Source organism: Salvelinus sp. IW2-2015, linkage group LG20, assembly GCF_002910315.2.
Source record: "Salvelinus sp. IW2-2015 linkage group LG20, ASM291031v2, whole genome shotgun sequence".
Classification (NCBI taxonomy): domain Eukaryota; kingdom Metazoa; phylum Chordata; class Actinopteri; order Salmoniformes; family Salmonidae; genus Salvelinus; species Salvelinus sp. IW2-2015.
In genome coordinates this window covers 700,767-717,954 of record NC_036860.1, presented here as the reverse complement: position 1 = coordinate 717,954, position 17,188 = coordinate 700,767, and the positions used below count along the sequence as shown (strand labels likewise).

Below are 17,188 nucleotides of genomic sequence, written 5' to 3'. Positions count from 1 at the left end.
GTATTACAACCATATCCTGCTAGCTCCATAGGAAAATACCAACGTTTTGTTAACAAAAGTATTTTATTCATTCAACTGCAACACAAAAGCAACACAAATAGCATTGAGCTTCATCTGTAATACATTACCCTGTATGTAATAAATTATCTTTGTCGCACTGTCATTCATAGGCCTCCTGTGTAATCTGTAACCACAGTCCAAACTCTGCAAGCTGCTTGTCTTTTTAACTTGCTTATTGGCAGCAAAATTATCCACAAGTCCTTCTATTTAAGACACAACTCCATGCTTCCTGCCTGTCTGTATGAAAGCATCTACAGCGCGGTCAATGTCCTGGTCAGTGTGGGCCGCTGAGATCTGGACCCGGATTCTGGCTTTGCCCTTTGGTACCACTGGGTAGGAGAACCCAATCACATACACTCCTGTGGGAGACAGAATAATGGGTACTTGTAGTAGATAGACATAACACTGAAGACTACGGTTCTTCAAGAAAGGCCAGACTGATTCAAATGAATATTTTTTTCCAGCCCTAGTATTCAAGCAGTGTAGTTTGCAGCTAATAAACTATTAGGTCATTGATTGTTGTCAGCTCCCATTTTGTGAGACAAAATTGTTGAATACAAAAAAATCTATGAGTATATCTCTGTCTCCCTCTACAGGTTGATGTGTGTCCATTCATTTGTAATTCCACAGAAATCTTTTTGATCAAGCTTTTCAAAAATACACTGCTCAAAAAAATAAAGGGAACACTAAAATAACACATCCTAGATCTGAATGAATTAAATATTCTTATTAAATACTTTTTTCTTTACATAGTTGAATGTGCTGACAACAAAATCACACAAAAATTATCAATGGAAATCAAATTTATCAACCCATGGAGGTCTGGATTTGGAGTCACACTCAAAATTAAAGTGGAAAACCACACTACAGGCTGATCCAGCTTTGATGTAATGTCCTTAAAACAAGTCAAAAGGATGCTCAGTAGTGTGTGTGGCCTCCACGTGCCTGTATGACCTCCCTACAACGCCTGGGCATGCTCCTGATGAGGTGGCGGATGGTCTCCTGAGGGATCTCCTCCCAGACCTGGACTAAAGCATCCGCCAACTCCTGGGCAGTCTGTGGTGCAACGTGGCGTTGGTGGATGGAGCGAGACATGATGTGCCAGATGTGCTCAATTGGATTCAGGTCTGGGGAACGGGCGGGCCAGTCCATAGCATCAATGTCTTCCTCTTGCAGGAACTGCTGACACACTCCAGCCACATGAGGTCTAGCATTGTTCTGCATTAGGAGGAACCCAGGGCCAACCGCACCAGCATATGGTCTCACAAGGGGTCTGAGGATCTCATCTTGGTACCTAATGGCAGTCAGGCTACCTCTGGCGAGCACATGGAGGGCTGTGCGGCCCCCCAAAGAAATGCCACCCCACCACCATGACTGACCCACCGCCAAACCGGTCATGCTGGAGGATGTTGCAGGCAGCAGAACGTTCTCCACAGCGTCTCCAGACTCTGTCACATGTGCTCAGTGTGAACCTGCTTTCATCTGTGAAGAGCACAGGGCACCAGTGGCGAATTTGCCAATCTTGGTGTTCTCTGGCAAATGCCAAACATCCTGCACGGTGTTGGGCTGTAAGCACAACCCCCACCTGTGGACGTCGGGCCCTCATGGAGTCTGTTTCTGACCGTTTGAGCAGACACATGCACATTTAATTCTAATTGCCTATAATTTCCACCTGTTGTCTATTCCATTTGCACAACAGCATGTGAAATTTATTGTCAATCAGTTTGATTTCACAGAAGTGTGATTGACTTGGAGTTACATTGTGTTGTTTAAGTGTTCCCTTTATTTTTTTGAGCAGTGTAGTTCAGTTCTATAAAATGAGTGGACAAAAAATCCATAGAGTATTTCAAACCAATATACAGACTGTTGTAATGTTTGATAATGCTTGAAATGTGCTTGTGCTCCATTCATATTCAGCCTAAACTGTTTCCTCACCTAGTTTCAGCATGTCATCAGCCATCAGAGAGGCTAGTCTAGCATCTCCCAGCATCACAGGACAGATAGGGTGGTCAGAGCCTGAGATGGTGAACCCAGCACCGGTCATTTTGTTTCTGAACCTACGAGAGAGGGAGAGAATAATGACATTACAGAAATGGCACTCGTTCCTTATACAGTATCAATGCCTTCAACTGTCATTGTTGCTAACTGGGTTCTCTGGGAAACATGTAGTGCTCTTGAAACTGTAGACATGTGTGGAAGGACACCAGTGGAGGCTGCTGAGYAGAGGACAGCTCATAATAATGTCTGGAACGGAGCAAATGGAATGATTGATACTATCCCACTCCAGCCATTACCACGAGCCCATCCTCCCCAATTAAAATGTCCCACCAACCTCCTGTGAAGGACACAGTACAGATAAGAGATGAAATAAGCAAAAGTGTTGAATGCAGAATAAATACAGATCTTGTGACTTTTTCAGCACAAGAAAATAGTCAATCTCAAGGTCATTCAATTGCTCTTTTCAAACATGTCCCATTCATGATTTAGCTCATACGCATTTTTCACAAAGACCAACACAAAAAGGCTTATCTGTTTTTGTCCGTGCTCCTATGTTAACCGTTCCATAAGCTTAGATGGTGTCTACCACATTCACCAAAACAGAGGCCCCAGTCCCTTCCCCGGTTCCCACCTCGTGGTTTTGTCCCCGACACTCTGGGCAATCTCATTGGAAGCGAGGAGCAGCTCGACAGCCCGGGTAGCGCAGCCCACGACAGGAGGGGGTAGGGAGTTGGAGAAGAGGTACGGACGAGAGCGCTGCCTCAGCAGGTCAATCAAAGGTTTAGGACCCACTGTGTACCCACCTGAGAGAAAACAGATAGAAAACCCATATCCACCTTATACAGTGCATTTGGAAAGTATTCAGACCCCTTGACTTTTTCCACATTATGTTATGTTATGTTACAGCCCCGCCCAAAAAAATCTGAAATATCACATTTACATAAGTATTCAGACCCTTCACTCAGTACTCTGTTGAAGCATATTTGGCAGCGATTACAGCATTGAATCTTCTTGGGTATGACGCTACAAGCTTGGCACACCTGTATTTGGGGAGCTTCTCCCATTCTTCTCTACAGATGCTCTCAAGCTCTGTCAGGTTGGAAGGGGAGGGTCGCTGCACAGCTATTTTCAGGTCTCGCCAGAGATGTTCGATCGGGTTCAAGTCCGGGCTCTGGCTGGGCCACTCAAGGACATTTAGAGACTTGTCCCAAAGCCACTCTTGCGTTGTCTTGGCTGTGTGCTTAGGGTCGTTGTCCAGTCGGAGGTCCTGAGCGCTCTGGAGCAGGTTTTCATCAAGGATCTCACTGTACTTTGCTCCGTTCACCTTTCCCTCGATCCTGACAAGTCTCTGCCGCTGAAAAACATCCCCACAGCATGATGCTGCCACCACCATGCTTCACCATAGGGATGGTGCCAGGTTTCCTCCAGACGTGACACTTGGCATTCAGGCCAAAGAGTTCAATCTTGGTGTCATCAGACCAGAGAATCTTGTTTCTCATCGTCTGAGAGTCTTTAGGTGCCTTGTGGCAAACTCCAAGCGGGCTGTCATGCGCCTTTTACTGAGGAGTGGCTTCCGTCTGGCCACTCTACCATAAAGACCTGATTGGTGGAGTGCTGCAGAGATGGTTGTCCTTCTGGAAAGTTTTCCCATCTCCACAGAGGAAAGGAACTCTGGAGCTCTGTCAGAGTGACCATCAGGTTCTTGGTCACCTCCCTGACCCAAGGCCCTTCTCCCCTGATTGTTCCGTTTGGCCAGGAGACCAGCTCTAGGAAGAGTCTTGGTGGTTCTAAACGTTTTCTATTTAAGAATGATGGAGGCCACTGAGGAGGCCACCTGCCTCGTGGGCCCATGGGGACCTTAAATGCTGCAGACATTTTTTGGTAGCCTTCCCCAGATCTGTGCCTCGACACAATCCTGTCTCGGAGCTCTACGGACAATTCCTTCGACCGCATGGCTTCGTTTTTGCTCTGACATTCAATGTCAACTGTGGGACCTTATATAGACAGGTGTATGCCTTTCCAAATCATGTCAAATTAATTTACTACAGTTTTTTTTTAAACCATTTTAGAATAATGTGGAAAAGGTCAAGGGGTTTGAATACTTTCCAAATGCCCTGTATCAATGTATATTTTCAAGTTAGTTTTGTCATCCATTTATGGAGTTCAATTACACAGCCTACATTGTCAACAGTGACATTTCATAACAATTGAGAACATACAGTACCGTTATTAAATGTTATGCAATTCCATATACGAGTCAAAACAGAGGGAAACCTACCAGCTGCACCTCCCAGTGCTTTTCCCAAAGTAGAGTTGACAATGTGAACCCTGTCCATCACTCCCAGGAGCTCATCTGTGCCTCTGCAAACAAAATGTAATAACACTATTGGTCGGCATAATCCTTTTTAGTTATCCTAGGCATAACTACATCATTAAAGTTCTAGCATAATTTCTCCATCTGTCCTTTTTTCTCTCCACCCGGACCTTCACTCACCTGCCTCGTGGGCCCATGAAACCTGTAGCATGGCATTCGTCAATGAAGACCATGGCTCCATACTGCTCTGCCAGGTCACAGATCCCCTTCAATGGAGCCATGTCACCATCCATGGAGAACACGCCATCCGTGACAACGAGGCGTAGACGAGATGACTGAGGACAGGGAGCCATGATGACCAGTGAAGCAAACACAGCCCACTAACACTAAAATCAATTCAGCAACCTTAATTTACCCATCACTATGGTTTCAAGCTTCATGGATTTCAAGAGGATTCAGCATAATAAGCTTCATGAAAGGTGGAGCCCTTAATTAAAAAAAATATACTGTGCAATCATATTCTAAGAAATATGTGTAATGGCTGAAAGTAGTGCAGGTATTAGGATGGGGAGGACAGGGTTTAGAAATCCTCCAGCTGGAAGATGGACAGCAGATGATGCCTGTCTTACTCCTCACCCCGCTGTCATTATCCCACATAATCACCTCAAGGAGATTCTTATTTCAATGTGTGTATAGCACCCTCTTTACCTGGGACTCTTTCAGCTGGGTCTCCAAGTCATTCAGGTCCATGTGTTTGTATCTGAACCTCTTGGCCCGACACAATCTGATCCCATCAATAATAGAGGCATGATTCAGCTCATCAGAAAGAACTGCATCGTCAGGGCCCAACAGAACCTGACGTAGAAAAAGAGTGCATTACTACTTTAGGACTGTTTAATACAGTGGCACAGAAACTGTAACGACARACCATGCAACATAATGTATAAAACAGTTAATCACATGTTAATGTATTCAAGAATCACAAACCTCAAATAGCCCTGCGTTGGCGTCAAAACAGCTGGCATATAGGATGCAGTCCTCACGCTCATGGAACTGAGCCAGCTTCTGCTCCAGATCTTTGTGAATGTCCTGTGGATCATATGGTAATACGAGAATGAGAGGAGACACAATCACAGAGTAATGTGAACTCACACAGAACCACCAGAAACACTTGAGCAAGCAGTCTTTAGGTTACCTGTGTGCCACAGATGAATCTCACTGAGCTCAGCCCAGCACCATACTTCTTCAAGGCCTCAATCCCTGCCTCCACTACCTGGGGATGGCTGGAGAGGCCCAGATAGTTGTTTGCGCAGAAATTCAATATGTCTATATAGGGGGAGAGAGAAACAATAGGTAAGCATATATAAGTCAGGTTCTCCAGAGGACATGCACATCATAACAATACTGACCCAACCGCCAGAGAAATCTTGATTTACCAGTAACAATTACCACAGTGACCTTGCATGACTGCTGGAGGGAGTATGAGTGAGGGATTTCTACCATTGTGTACTTACTGGCAAATACAGAAGAGTGCCAGCTGTACACGAGAGGACATAAGCCATTCATAAATCAGCACTAGGGGTCAGTCTTTCTCTGGTACACAAAAGTGAACAGTAACAATTYAGTAGWTACGTTGGTGGCAGAAATATGGGTTTAACAACACCAGCAGCCACCACAAATCACGATAACACTAAGCACACGTATAACTTCCAGTTGCCAAGTAGGGCAAGTCTCGGTCATGTAGCTAGCTACCCCAACACCACCAGGCTGAGATGAATTTCCTCGAAGTTCAGATGGGGCGAACAAGACTAAACTAGTAGGTAAACTTGCTAGCGAACTTAGCTTGCTACAACTTTTAGCTGTCTGTATGCAACAAGTTCGACCTCGTTAGACAACGTGGGTAGGCTAGACTTAAATTCCAMGGTGCCAACTTTTGCCATGTTTTTCATGTCACTTGAGGACAGCAATACATAGGTAGGCAAATMAATATAATTGAAAGTTGGTGAGCTGACCCCTAACTATAACGTCAGGCYACTCACCGCCACGACTGCCGTCCACGTTGATATGAGGACCCTGCTTGGACGTGATTATTCTTTCTCCTTTCCACGTTCCACCAGTTCGGATCGTTTCAAGTTCATGCTCCAGCACCGATCTAGCYTCGGCGATAGCTGCATAGCCCCGGTTTGAGGTGGTAGTTGAGGGTCTCAAAATATATCTTATTGGGGCACTAAGATAACGGACAGCTGTTCGAAGAGGCATGGTGAATTTCTGTCAAATTCTTTCCAAGCAGTTAATAGGTTGTGACTAGACAGGATAACAACGTAAGGCGTGGCCAAAAATACTGTAAGTGACGTCAGAGTGATATGTAACGCACGTGGGCGTATCATGGAGCACCAATCAGAAGCGATGGGAGTATAGAGGTGCTTTCTGAATCTAACYAAATCTCGAAACATATAGCCAAAGACAGTACAGTATGAAGACAGTATATCCGATCACACTTGTAGGCGACGTTGGCTGRCTAAACTCATGCGTAGAATCACGTCATCGGGTCTTAGTGGTCGTCTGGCGCCTAACTACGCATGTGCAGGCAGTCAAATCAAAGGCACTCCTTTGATGTAAAATAGTTTTTGACGAAAATAAAAACGTTTCAGTTTGTCACTTTCACGAGGTTGGAGTAATAACATGTTAAACTACTGAAGACATTGGCTCGAATCTAGGTTGTGCCTTTAGATTTCGAGAAAATGTACAACTAAGGAATAATGTTTTACATCTCAAAACCCAAATCCCGGGMTGGAAGTCTCGCGATGTTGCACTTCTGGGTTTAGAAACTCCGTGGTATAACCACACTCTGGGCGAGTTCGTTTCACATGGCCAGTTGTCCGGTAAGCGGGGTTCGCACATTTAATTTGCAAGTAACAGAAAGTAGCCTACTTCAAATAAAACATTTTAATTTTCAATTAAACCTGTAGAAAACCAAACCACTGATAAAAAAGATTAGCAACCAAATAAACAAAGCAGTCTCTAAGTCCGTGATTGGGAGTCCCATAGGGCAGCGCACAATTGGCCCAGTGTCGTCCAGGTTTGGCCGGGGTAGGCAGTCTTTGTAAATAAGAATTTGTTCTTAACTGACTTGCCTAGTTAAATAAAGGTTAAATAAAGGTTAAATAAATAAAACRGCTTATTCTGAAAAAGGCCAAGACAGCAATCTTGATTTATACTGAACAAAAATATAAACAACACGTAACGTGTTGAACTGAAATAAAAGATCCCAGAAATTCTCTCATATTTTGAGCAAAAATTGGTTCACCTCCCTATTATTGAGCATTTCTCCTTTGCTGGGGACAAAAGGACACAAAAAATGTGCAGTTTTGTCACAACACAAGGCCACAGAGGTCAGTTAAGGGAACATGCAATCAGCATGCTGACTACAGGAATGTCAACCAGAGCTGTTGCCAAATAATTGAATGTTAATTTCTCTACCAYAAGACACTTCCGACATAATTGTAGAGAATTTGGCAGTACGTCGAACGGGCCTCACAACTGCAGCGTGTAACCTGCGCCAGCCCAGGACCGAACAACGTGTAACCTACAACGTGTAACCTGCGCCAGCCCAGGACCGAAACAACCGGTGTCTTCACCTGTGGGATCGTCTGACACCAACCACCTGATGAAACTGAGGAGTWTTTCTGTCTGTAATAAAGCCCTTTTGTTGGGGGGGGATCATGCTGATTGGCTGGGCCTGGCTCCCAAGTGGGTGGACCTATGCCCTCCCATGGTTGCACCCTTGCCCATTCATGTGATATCCATAGATTAGGCCCTAATTACATTTACTGATTTCCATATGAATTGTAACTCAGTAAAATCATAATTTATATTTTAGTTCAGTATAGTTTAGATACCATGCAGAATAGAGATTTACAGATCAAAATGCAGTATTTCAGAGAACCAAACATTGGCMGAGTTTATGCTTCACAACGCATTTCTAAATTGCCTCTTCCATACTTTGGTTTTAGGCACGTTCGTTTTTAAAACGTTGAACTTGGGATATCAATTCCTTATGTCAGGAAAAAATACATAGTTCAACTTCCCCTTGCCCCAGCTGTTTGGAGCTCCTCTCAGCCCTTCGCTGTTCCRTGTAAAAGCTATGGCATCCCAGTTTCTTCAGACACCTTTAAAGTTGATATGACAAAAGCATTAACACTCCTGTAAGTACTTGACAGATTCAACATGCTTTTTTAAATGACATTGGAAACTGCAAAACCTTTTGTGTTATTCACAGTCACAGACTAGTGGAATTATGGTATACCAATTTTACAAACACAGAAATCAGTCATATTTGCAGAACCATGAAATCAGACCACACGCTGAACTCCTCATCTCCCAGAGTGAATAAAAGCAAACTATGTTTAAGACTTCATCTGTGTTTAATATTAACGTATTTCATTTAACCTTGTAGGCCAGTTGAGAACAAGTTCTTGATTGACATTGTTTAACATTTGATAAACTTCAAGTACTCCAGAAACAATTAGGTTTGTATTGCTCTTCCTAAAAGTGTTCTGTATTACAAATGGGATTCATCATGAGCATCACATAATTCATTTCCCCTAATTATATCTTATTGCAATCTACTAACATTGTGTTTATCATTCCTGCATTTTCTGGAATGCACACCATTCAATGTTCATCTGAAAATATTGGGCATATTCCATTCTCTTCTAAGAAACATAACAGGAATTAAACTTAATCATTGTGCAAATGTTTGTATACGCAGCCATACCAGAGGCTGGTGGGAGGAGCTATAGGAGGACAGGCTCATAATGTCTAGAATGGAATAAATGGAACAGTACCAAACATAAGGAAACCACGTTTGACTCCATTCCAGCCATTATAATAAGCCGATCCTCCTATAGCTCCTCCCACCAGCCTCCTCAACTGGATATCCATATACATAGTGGCACTGGACGACTTAAGTTCTTATCATAAAGCACTCTTTTAGTGTAAGTTAAAAACACTTGGTCCAAGTTAATTTASCCTTAACATAAAAATATACATTAAACATACTAGATGAAGACCTTAACCCAGGAGAGTTGAACATAAAGTAGTTCTGTAGTGTACCTGAGTRTCAGTAGCACAACCCTATTGTCAGGAGGAGTTGTTCCCACCAGTCATTTGCTCRCTGTATGTGCCAATCATACATTCAGACAGTTCAGTCCTCTCACACTATTTGGGAAAATGGCATTGGTTATGTGACAGGTTGCRGCTTGGCCTATGATTCTGAGTGGTTGTTGTCGTCACGAGAAGAAGCTTTCAGGGACGGGAGTCGCTCCGCTGCTCTCACTCTTTCTGCCAGAAACCTGTCAAACTCTAAAAAGGAGGGAGAAGGAGAAGTTGCCTTAGGCGGGCTTTGTCGGTCTCAAAAAGGGATTACTCAGGACTTTGTAATAGTACAAGGAAGCAAACTAAACTGTTGTTGGATCTACATAGCGATACCCAGGGAGTGGATGAGAGCTGGATGAGGAACTAAGAAATAGAAGCTCACCCTCACTTGTCACACCCTCTGAATCAGCCATGTCGTCCTCCTGTGATACACATAACACACATGAAAGCCATGACTGTTGTGTTCACGCCAAAAGTTACATGTCCAAACAAAATWGAATATTTTCAAGAATCCAGGAATGTTACATTTGCTGGGGTAAAAAATAAAGTCCATAAAACCAAATTAGAGAGGGGGTGCAAGGACTGGCACTGGTATAACATGGAACCAAGTTGGACTCTGCTTGTACACCATGATATTGAGTGAATGCTAACAGTGACCCACCTCGTCCACATCCAGCCACTTCTCAATGTCATCCATCACAGACGTCTGACTCACAGGGATCTGGGGGAGTTAGGCAAGAGGTTACTGTCAGGATTTACTGTAAACCACTGTTTTCTTGTGATGACCAGACTCTGGAGTACCATTACCATTAGATTTTTCTTGGGCAATCTACACAACCACCATTCAAACATGCTGACCCCTAGTATTCTGATTGAAACCAGTTTATTTTAGACAGGGGAAACTAGGGATCCATCCACCACACCAAAGGTACGGCAGGGAAAACAGAACAGAATGGGAGTAAATTAGCAAGTATAGTAATGATTCAGAAGAGTTATGATTTAAAAGGGATACTTGGAGATWTTGGCAATGAGGCCATTTTGGACACAGACAAAAATGGTATTCACGAGTTCATATGGCTCTGGGGAAGTAGATAAAGGGCCTCATTGCCAAAATCCAGAAGTATCCCTTTAAGATGTGCCAATACACACCATCTATCAGTTTCAGAAATGAACACTTATAACACTCAACACATGAATGCAAAAAYCAAAGTAAGCTAAAAATAACCAGATCAGGCACACAGGAAAAAAGATCATACAACCATCTCAGTACAAAGACGGAAGGAAACAATCATTCATTAAAATACACACTAAACATGCTTGAATACAAAACATCCCAGCATAAGCCCCAGGGGTAGAATGCAAATGGTTGGCACTGTGCCAGCCAATCAGACCCACCATTCCCTTTTCCATCATCCAATCAAACTGTGTCGAGGAGCTGAGGGTGGTGGAGTCTGGGCTGTCACCCTTTACACAGATAGACATTTTTATTTATGAACAAAGATACCGGTAGACATGTATGCCATAACACAAAACCATTGGGTTATGAACAAGGAGACAAAACAGAGACAGACAATCTTATAGCACTAACAAAATTGCCAATTTTGCACGTGAAATTGTGGCAGGACACAGAACATTGTTTACACATATAGAGGCAGGGCAGACCAACACATTACCTAAGACACAGGGTTATTGTACATATTAGTGACGCTTAGTAACACTCCACAGGGCATAAGGACTCCATGGACACAAGCAATGCCCTTCCTAAACAAACATCCTTTCAAATCTGTCCTGGGTTAAATCATTCTGGGGTTACTGACCGTTTCAGTGTTCTGTAATCTGGTGTTCTGTGCTTGAGTCAGACTGTCGGCAACACCTTCATTCCGCTCACTAAAACACACATCTCACTGCTTAGAAAATTATGCCGTTTACAGTGTACATACAGTAGTAGAATAATAGCCATCTCCACAAGTAACCATTGGCCAAAGTATGAACAACTTTATTGGAAAACCAAATACAGTGGAGGAACATTCCTTCAACATTTGTATTGCAAATGTTTGCAGTTTTCTCACTAGCTATGTAAGCTTTCAGTTCATGTCAGACTCCATTCATAATCCTTATTGACCGAATGAAGGGCACAAATATCTTGAGAGAGATAAGCAGCCATCCTGAGCCAGTCAGGTTCACTTCCGGTCTAGACTAGTGCACCAGCTTAGCTGGAGCAGGACTGTTATTACCTAAACAAGCCAGGGAGTGACAAGACAACAACAGCACTAGTCCAATTGTTATACCTCGGGAGCTGTCTATTACCTCGGTCTCAGTTGTGTCTGTGAGATGCTCCTGTTCTGTGCAAAGTCATCGAATTCCCTCATACCTATGTGGAAAACAGGGTAAGAGAATGAATTGTACTATAGAGACACATTGAGAACCTCTATCAGAGGAACACTGTAGTTACTTACTGAGTCCTGTCATCTGACTAGACACTGTGTCCACTGTTGATCGGCTGAGATGGCTGTGGGTGGGAGCTGTAACAACAGGCTTGATTGCTGCGCTGAGGTCAATAAGGTTGACGTAGGTCGGGCTCTAGGCGATTGGGAAAAATGTGAAGAACTTGAACAGTACATATTTCTCTTCCAAACATGCATTTGTGATGAGGGTAAAGGACCACAGATCCTTAAGAAAAAACACTTACCTGCTGTGTAGCTCTTTGTCTCTGAAACCTGGAAAGGAAATAATGAAAATCATACTGCTATCATAGCAAGAATTATTGACTGTATCTGATGTTGAGAATTTAGGACAATACCTCTGGTAGCGAGTGAATGTGGCATTGATTTCATCATTGACAACCAGCAGCTCCTCGGTCAGTTTCTCCTCACTGAGTCTTGGGACCAGCTCCATTATCTTATCCTGCATGTCTTTACATGCTGCATACAACTCCTACTGACAGACAGAGAGAGCAGGAGATACAGAGTCAGTGAAAAGACAGCAATGGACAAAAGAGAGATGGATACAAACAGATGACATGTGTCACAGCCACAGATGGACAGCCATAGAGAGAGCCCAGCGAGTGAACCAACTAACCTGAAGCAGCTCTGTGTCTGAATGCTTGGCTGTTGCTGGATCCAGTTGAGACATCATATCTGACATCACTGTCAGGTTACCTCGAACCACTCCCAGGTCGGTCTTCAACTTTTTAACCTGGAATAGGAGTCAATGGCATCAGCACTCATATGCTAAATTGTGTGGGGTGGGGTTGGCATAATACGGTAAAGCATCAACTTTTATTATAAATTCTGAATGTGAAACAAGTAACTGTGAAACATCCACAGTGCACAAGGTAATTGGATTTTAAAGTAATGCCCTGGAGTGAATTCAGCCTGCATGCAAAAGATTGTTGTGTTACTAAAATAAAAGCCATGCCATTTTAGAGGCCCCTGTATGACGGGAGCGTTYCAATCACCTGATAAGGTGTGAAGGTGAGGGGTCCCTGCTCGCTCTGTTGGGATGCAGGAAGCTGTGGTGATATGGGGACAGGCCTGGGGGATGAGGGTGCAGCAGATACAGTGACAGTAGGCCCGTTATCAGGCCCAGTCTGGTGGACAGAGCACAGGGACCAATTGAGTTAGAGACTAGTGTTAGGGAGTAGGGAGTTAAAACAGCTTTAGAGAGGTTTAGCAGAAAGTTGTACTCTGTATTTGTCAGTGAGGAAATGCATGCATGCATTTTCACCAGTCATTGTTTGAAGGTATACCCTATTTGGAGTGTGAATGGGGGAGTATCCGTCTAGTTCAGTCATGGGGAACTCCAGTCCTTTCCGTCTCAGGTCCTCGTATACAGAGACCACGCCCGTCAGAGCTGGCGAGCTGCGGAATGCGTCTGCCCATGCCTGAACAATAGACAAACACATAAACAGCACACACCCGACAATAGCTAGCAGTCAATTCCAACACAGCTCTGTGACTTACTGAAGGTATGAGTACCAATGCCATCTCTCACCTGTATAAGGCTGAGCACCCTGTCATGCAGGACCAGAGGGGGATTATTCTTGGGTAAGATGGACCTGACCAGAACCCCCTCAACAAACTCCCTGGTTGAGACTAGCACATGGAACCTGTGGCCACAGTTCTTCACACACGCTTCCAGTACCTGAGAACCAACATGACATAAGATAGATGGAGAGAGAAAGAAAGTTAGGTTACAAGTTCATGAAGAAAAGGAAAAAGTATGGTGAATGAGAGAGGTAAATGTGACACTCACAGTCAATGCCAGCATGACCTCTCTGAAGTTCTTGTTTCCAACAATCCTCTTCTTTATTGCTTTGTATGCATCTCTAGGCCTGTAATCATTGTAGGTAAACAATCAACTTCAAACAACAAGAGCACAATACAGTAAGCTGTCAAAGGAAAAAACAGCCCATTATGTCAACAGAGGATACACACCCCTCCTCTGTCTCGTTGATGATGTCACAGATGTCCATGTTGAGGGCCCAGTCCTCCGACTGCAGACTGGAACTGGTTGCATATTCTGAGAACAAAAACAATTGAGACATTGCACTTCATTTTGCATAAAATTATCTGGAAGACATAGTCACTGTGAAACGGTCTCTGCCTCATAACACAACTCTCAATAGTTGTTTATTAGCCTACTTTGCTGATGCCTCTACTCATCCATGCGAGTTAAATCCCTTTTTGTTTGTCAAACTCATTCTTTCTCCATCCAACTGACTGGTTCATGTGACCAGCATTAGGTTCCTTAGCAGACGCTTATTAAACAATTTAAAATGTTCTGTCTTCATTCCTCTGAAAGGGAGGGGATAGAAAGAGGATTTAGCTCAGTTGAGAAAGTAGAACAACCTCTCCTACTTGTACCGTCTCATTGTGGTCATATACATTAAAGTAGGCAGATTGGTTTTCCATCTATAATTACATCACGGGGGAATTTTCAAGCTTATAAGATAAAATAGTAGGCCACTTGTAGTCTACATAAAAACAAGTTGGCAAGCAGATTAATGATTAAATCAGCAATGTTACTCACTATGAAACATCTACAGTATGCATGTTATTCTATTATTTCTTAAAGGCCCAGTGCAGTCAAAAATGTGATTTACCTGTGTTTGATATATATTTTCACACTATTAGGTGGAAATACAGTGTACTATTGTGAAAATGATAATGACCTTTTAGTGTAATAGATGTTTGAAAAGTCTACCTGAAATTGTTGCCTGTTTTGGTGGGATGGCGTTTTGGTCTACCTGGTAAATTAGTTAATATATCAATAAGAAAGAGTTCCAAACCTCTGCAAAAAACAGCTAGTTTTCCTCTCCCAGTCCTAGCAAAATTATTGYTTGAGAAATTGCTCTTTGCTACGAAGTAAATTGTTTATTTTTGACCATTTTAATTTAAAACATTCACAGTAAGGTACTGCATGGTTACACGGAAATGATTTGATATCGAGATAAAAATGGCTGCATTGGCCCTTGAAAAAATGCCCCTTTATTAAAATTAGGTCACAAAGGAAGGGAACAATTTTTCACCGCCCCACCCAGAGCTTKCCAAACGATTGGTCTATAGACCACCAACAATACCCAAACTGGCCAATTAAATTGAGGATTAAAACACTGTAAACCCGCCTCTAGGGTATTATTGTGCGGCGCAAGTGTCAATAGCGTAATCTAATCTCTTCTTGTACTGTCAATCTTGATCAATTAACGAACTATAAACAAGCAATTGTCACAGTTTCGTTTCTTATGAAATACATAACCAATAACGCCAATTTCCCTTTCGATAGCCTACGGATTATCTAGTGGCGTTTTATGGAGTGATAGCGTCTGTTTTCCAACAGTAGCCTACCAATGTCTTGTAGCCTGTCATGTCCGATGCAACAATGTAAACTATTTACAAACTCACCTGCCAAACCACTATAAACCTACTTTATTAGTTAAAATGTAACAATTACCTATTCGCTGGCCCACGGGTGTAGTAAACGGGTTCCCTGTCAGAAACTCCATCCTTCTTTCTACCAGTCAAACCAAAATCCAGAACTGCGYTTCBKTCGTTTCCACAGCAGAGGAGTTCTTGCAAAAAACTGAAGCGGCACAAATTGAATTAAATTAGGTTACGTCATCTGTTAAAGTGAAAGTTACATTCACTGAACATTATTGTCTACTAATTGGGAATTTATACATTGCATAAAATGAGACCRTATTAATACATTCAGAATGATAGGGTAGCCTACAATAGGGCCACCAGAACATTTGCACAGAGAGGGACAAAAAAAAAAAACTTTAGCTATGGACTAAACGATAAACCATCTAAACATTCTACCCCAGCCATCAAAATACGTGGACTATGAAGCTACACTACATGAGAAAAAGTATGTGGACACCTGCTCGTCAAACCTCTCGTTCCAAAATCATGGGCATWAATATGGAGTTGGTCCCCCCTTTGCTGCTATAACAGCCTCCACTCTTCTAGGAAGGCTTTCCACTAGATGTTGGAACATTGCTGCTGGAACTTGCTGGCACAAAAGCATTAGTGAGGTCAGGCACTGATGTTGGGCAATTAGGCCTGGCTCACAGTCGGCGTTCCAATTCATTCCAAATGTGTTCGATGAGTTGAGGTCAGGGCTCTGTGCAGGCCAGTCAAGTTCTTCCACACCGACCTTGAGAAACCATTTCTGTATGGACCTCGCTTTGTGCATGGGGGCATTGTCATGCAGAAACAGGAAAGAACCTTCCTCAAATTGTTGCCACAAAGTTGGAAGCACAGATTTGTCCAGGATGCTATTGTATCCTGTAGCGTTAAGATTTCCCTTCACTGGAACTAAGGGGCCTAGCCTGAACCATGAAAAACAGCCCCAGACCATTATTCCTTCTCCACCAAATTTTACAATTGACAGTATGCATTGGGGCAGGTTACATTCTACTGGCACCCACCAAACCCAGATTYGTCCGTCGGACTGCCAGATGGTGAAACGTGATTCATCACTCCAGAGAACGTGTTTTGACTTCTCCTGAGTCCATTGGCGGCAACGCTTGGCATTGCRCATAATGATCTTAGGCTTATGTGCTGCTGCTCGGCCATGTAAACCTATTTCATGAAGCTCCTGACGAACAGTTCTTGTGCTGACATTGCTTCCAGAGGCAGTTTGGAATTATGTAGTGAGTGTTGCAACCGAGAACAGACCATTTTTACACGTTACGTGCTTCAACACTCTGCGGTCCTGTTCTGTGAGCTTGTGTGGCCTACCACTTTGCGACTGAGCCGCTGTTGCTCCTAGACATTTCCACTTCACAATAACAGCACTTACAGTTGACCGGGGCAACTCTACCAGGGCAGAAATTTAACAAACTGACTTGTTGGAAAGGTGGCATCCTTTGACGGTGCCATGTTGAAAGTCACTGAGCTCTTCTTTAAGGCCTTTCTACTGCCAATGTTTGTGTATGGAGAATGCATGGCTGTGTGCTCAATTTTATACACCTGTCAGCAACGGTTGTGGCTGAAATATCCGAATCCACTAATTGTGTTATTGTTTTCTTGAGTCAAGTAAATTTTAAAGTAACAATATTGTCGGCTCTGCGCTTTACAGCAATTTCAACTAATTCATTTTTCTGCCACTGGGTCGCACTGTTTCATTATAGATCATGTACATGTTAGGACATGT

General features: G+C 43.2%; 2 protein-coding genes across 5 annotated transcripts; both read right to left on the bottom strand.

Annotated features, from left to right (window-relative positions):
- Nucleotides 1-44: 44 nt before the first annotated feature.
- Nucleotides 45-6,703, bottom strand: gcat (glycine C-acetyltransferase). Its single transcript, XM_024010892.2, has 9 exons — nt 6,412-6,703; nt 5,568-5,698; nt 5,360-5,461; nt 5,081-5,227; nt 4,553-4,707; nt 4,337-4,419; nt 2,690-2,861; nt 1,996-2,117; nt 45-419 (listed from the first exon to the last, which is right to left on the bottom strand). Exons 1-9 carry the CDS (start codon nt 6,629-6,631, stop codon nt 268-270), a joined length of 1,284 nt encoding a protein of 427 aa, XP_023866660.1. The 5' UTR covers nt 6,632-6,703; the 3' UTR covers nt 45-267.
- A 2,086-nt stretch (nt 6,704-8,789) lies between these two features.
- On the bottom strand, nt 8,790-15,614 carry LOC111981563 (target of Myb1 membrane trafficking protein). Of its 4 annotated transcripts, none has more exons than XM_024012887.2 (16): nt 15,482-15,614; nt 13,966-14,050; nt 13,784-13,862; nt 13,523-13,672; nt 13,278-13,412; nt 12,987-13,118; nt 12,608-12,724; nt 12,330-12,463; nt 12,219-12,246; nt 11,986-12,109; nt 11,837-11,900; nt 11,347-11,416; nt 10,925-10,993; nt 10,191-10,250; nt 9,912-9,951; nt 8,790-9,736 (listed from the first exon to the last, which is right to left on the bottom strand). In XM_024012887.2, exons 1-16 carry the CDS (start codon nt 15,531-15,533, stop codon nt 9,639-9,641), a joined length of 1,437 nt encoding a protein of 478 aa, XP_023868655.1. In that variant the 5' UTR covers nt 15,534-15,614; the 3' UTR covers nt 8,790-9,638. The 4 variants fall into 4 exon arrangements, with proteins under 4 accessions (XP_023868655.1, XP_070289837.1, XP_023868656.1 ...); XM_070433736.1 differs by lacking the exon at nt 15,482-15,614 and adding an exon at nt 14,820-14,978; XM_024012888.2 differs by lacking the exon at nt 10,925-10,993.
- Between the last annotated feature and the right edge of the window lie 1,574 nt (nt 15,615-17,188).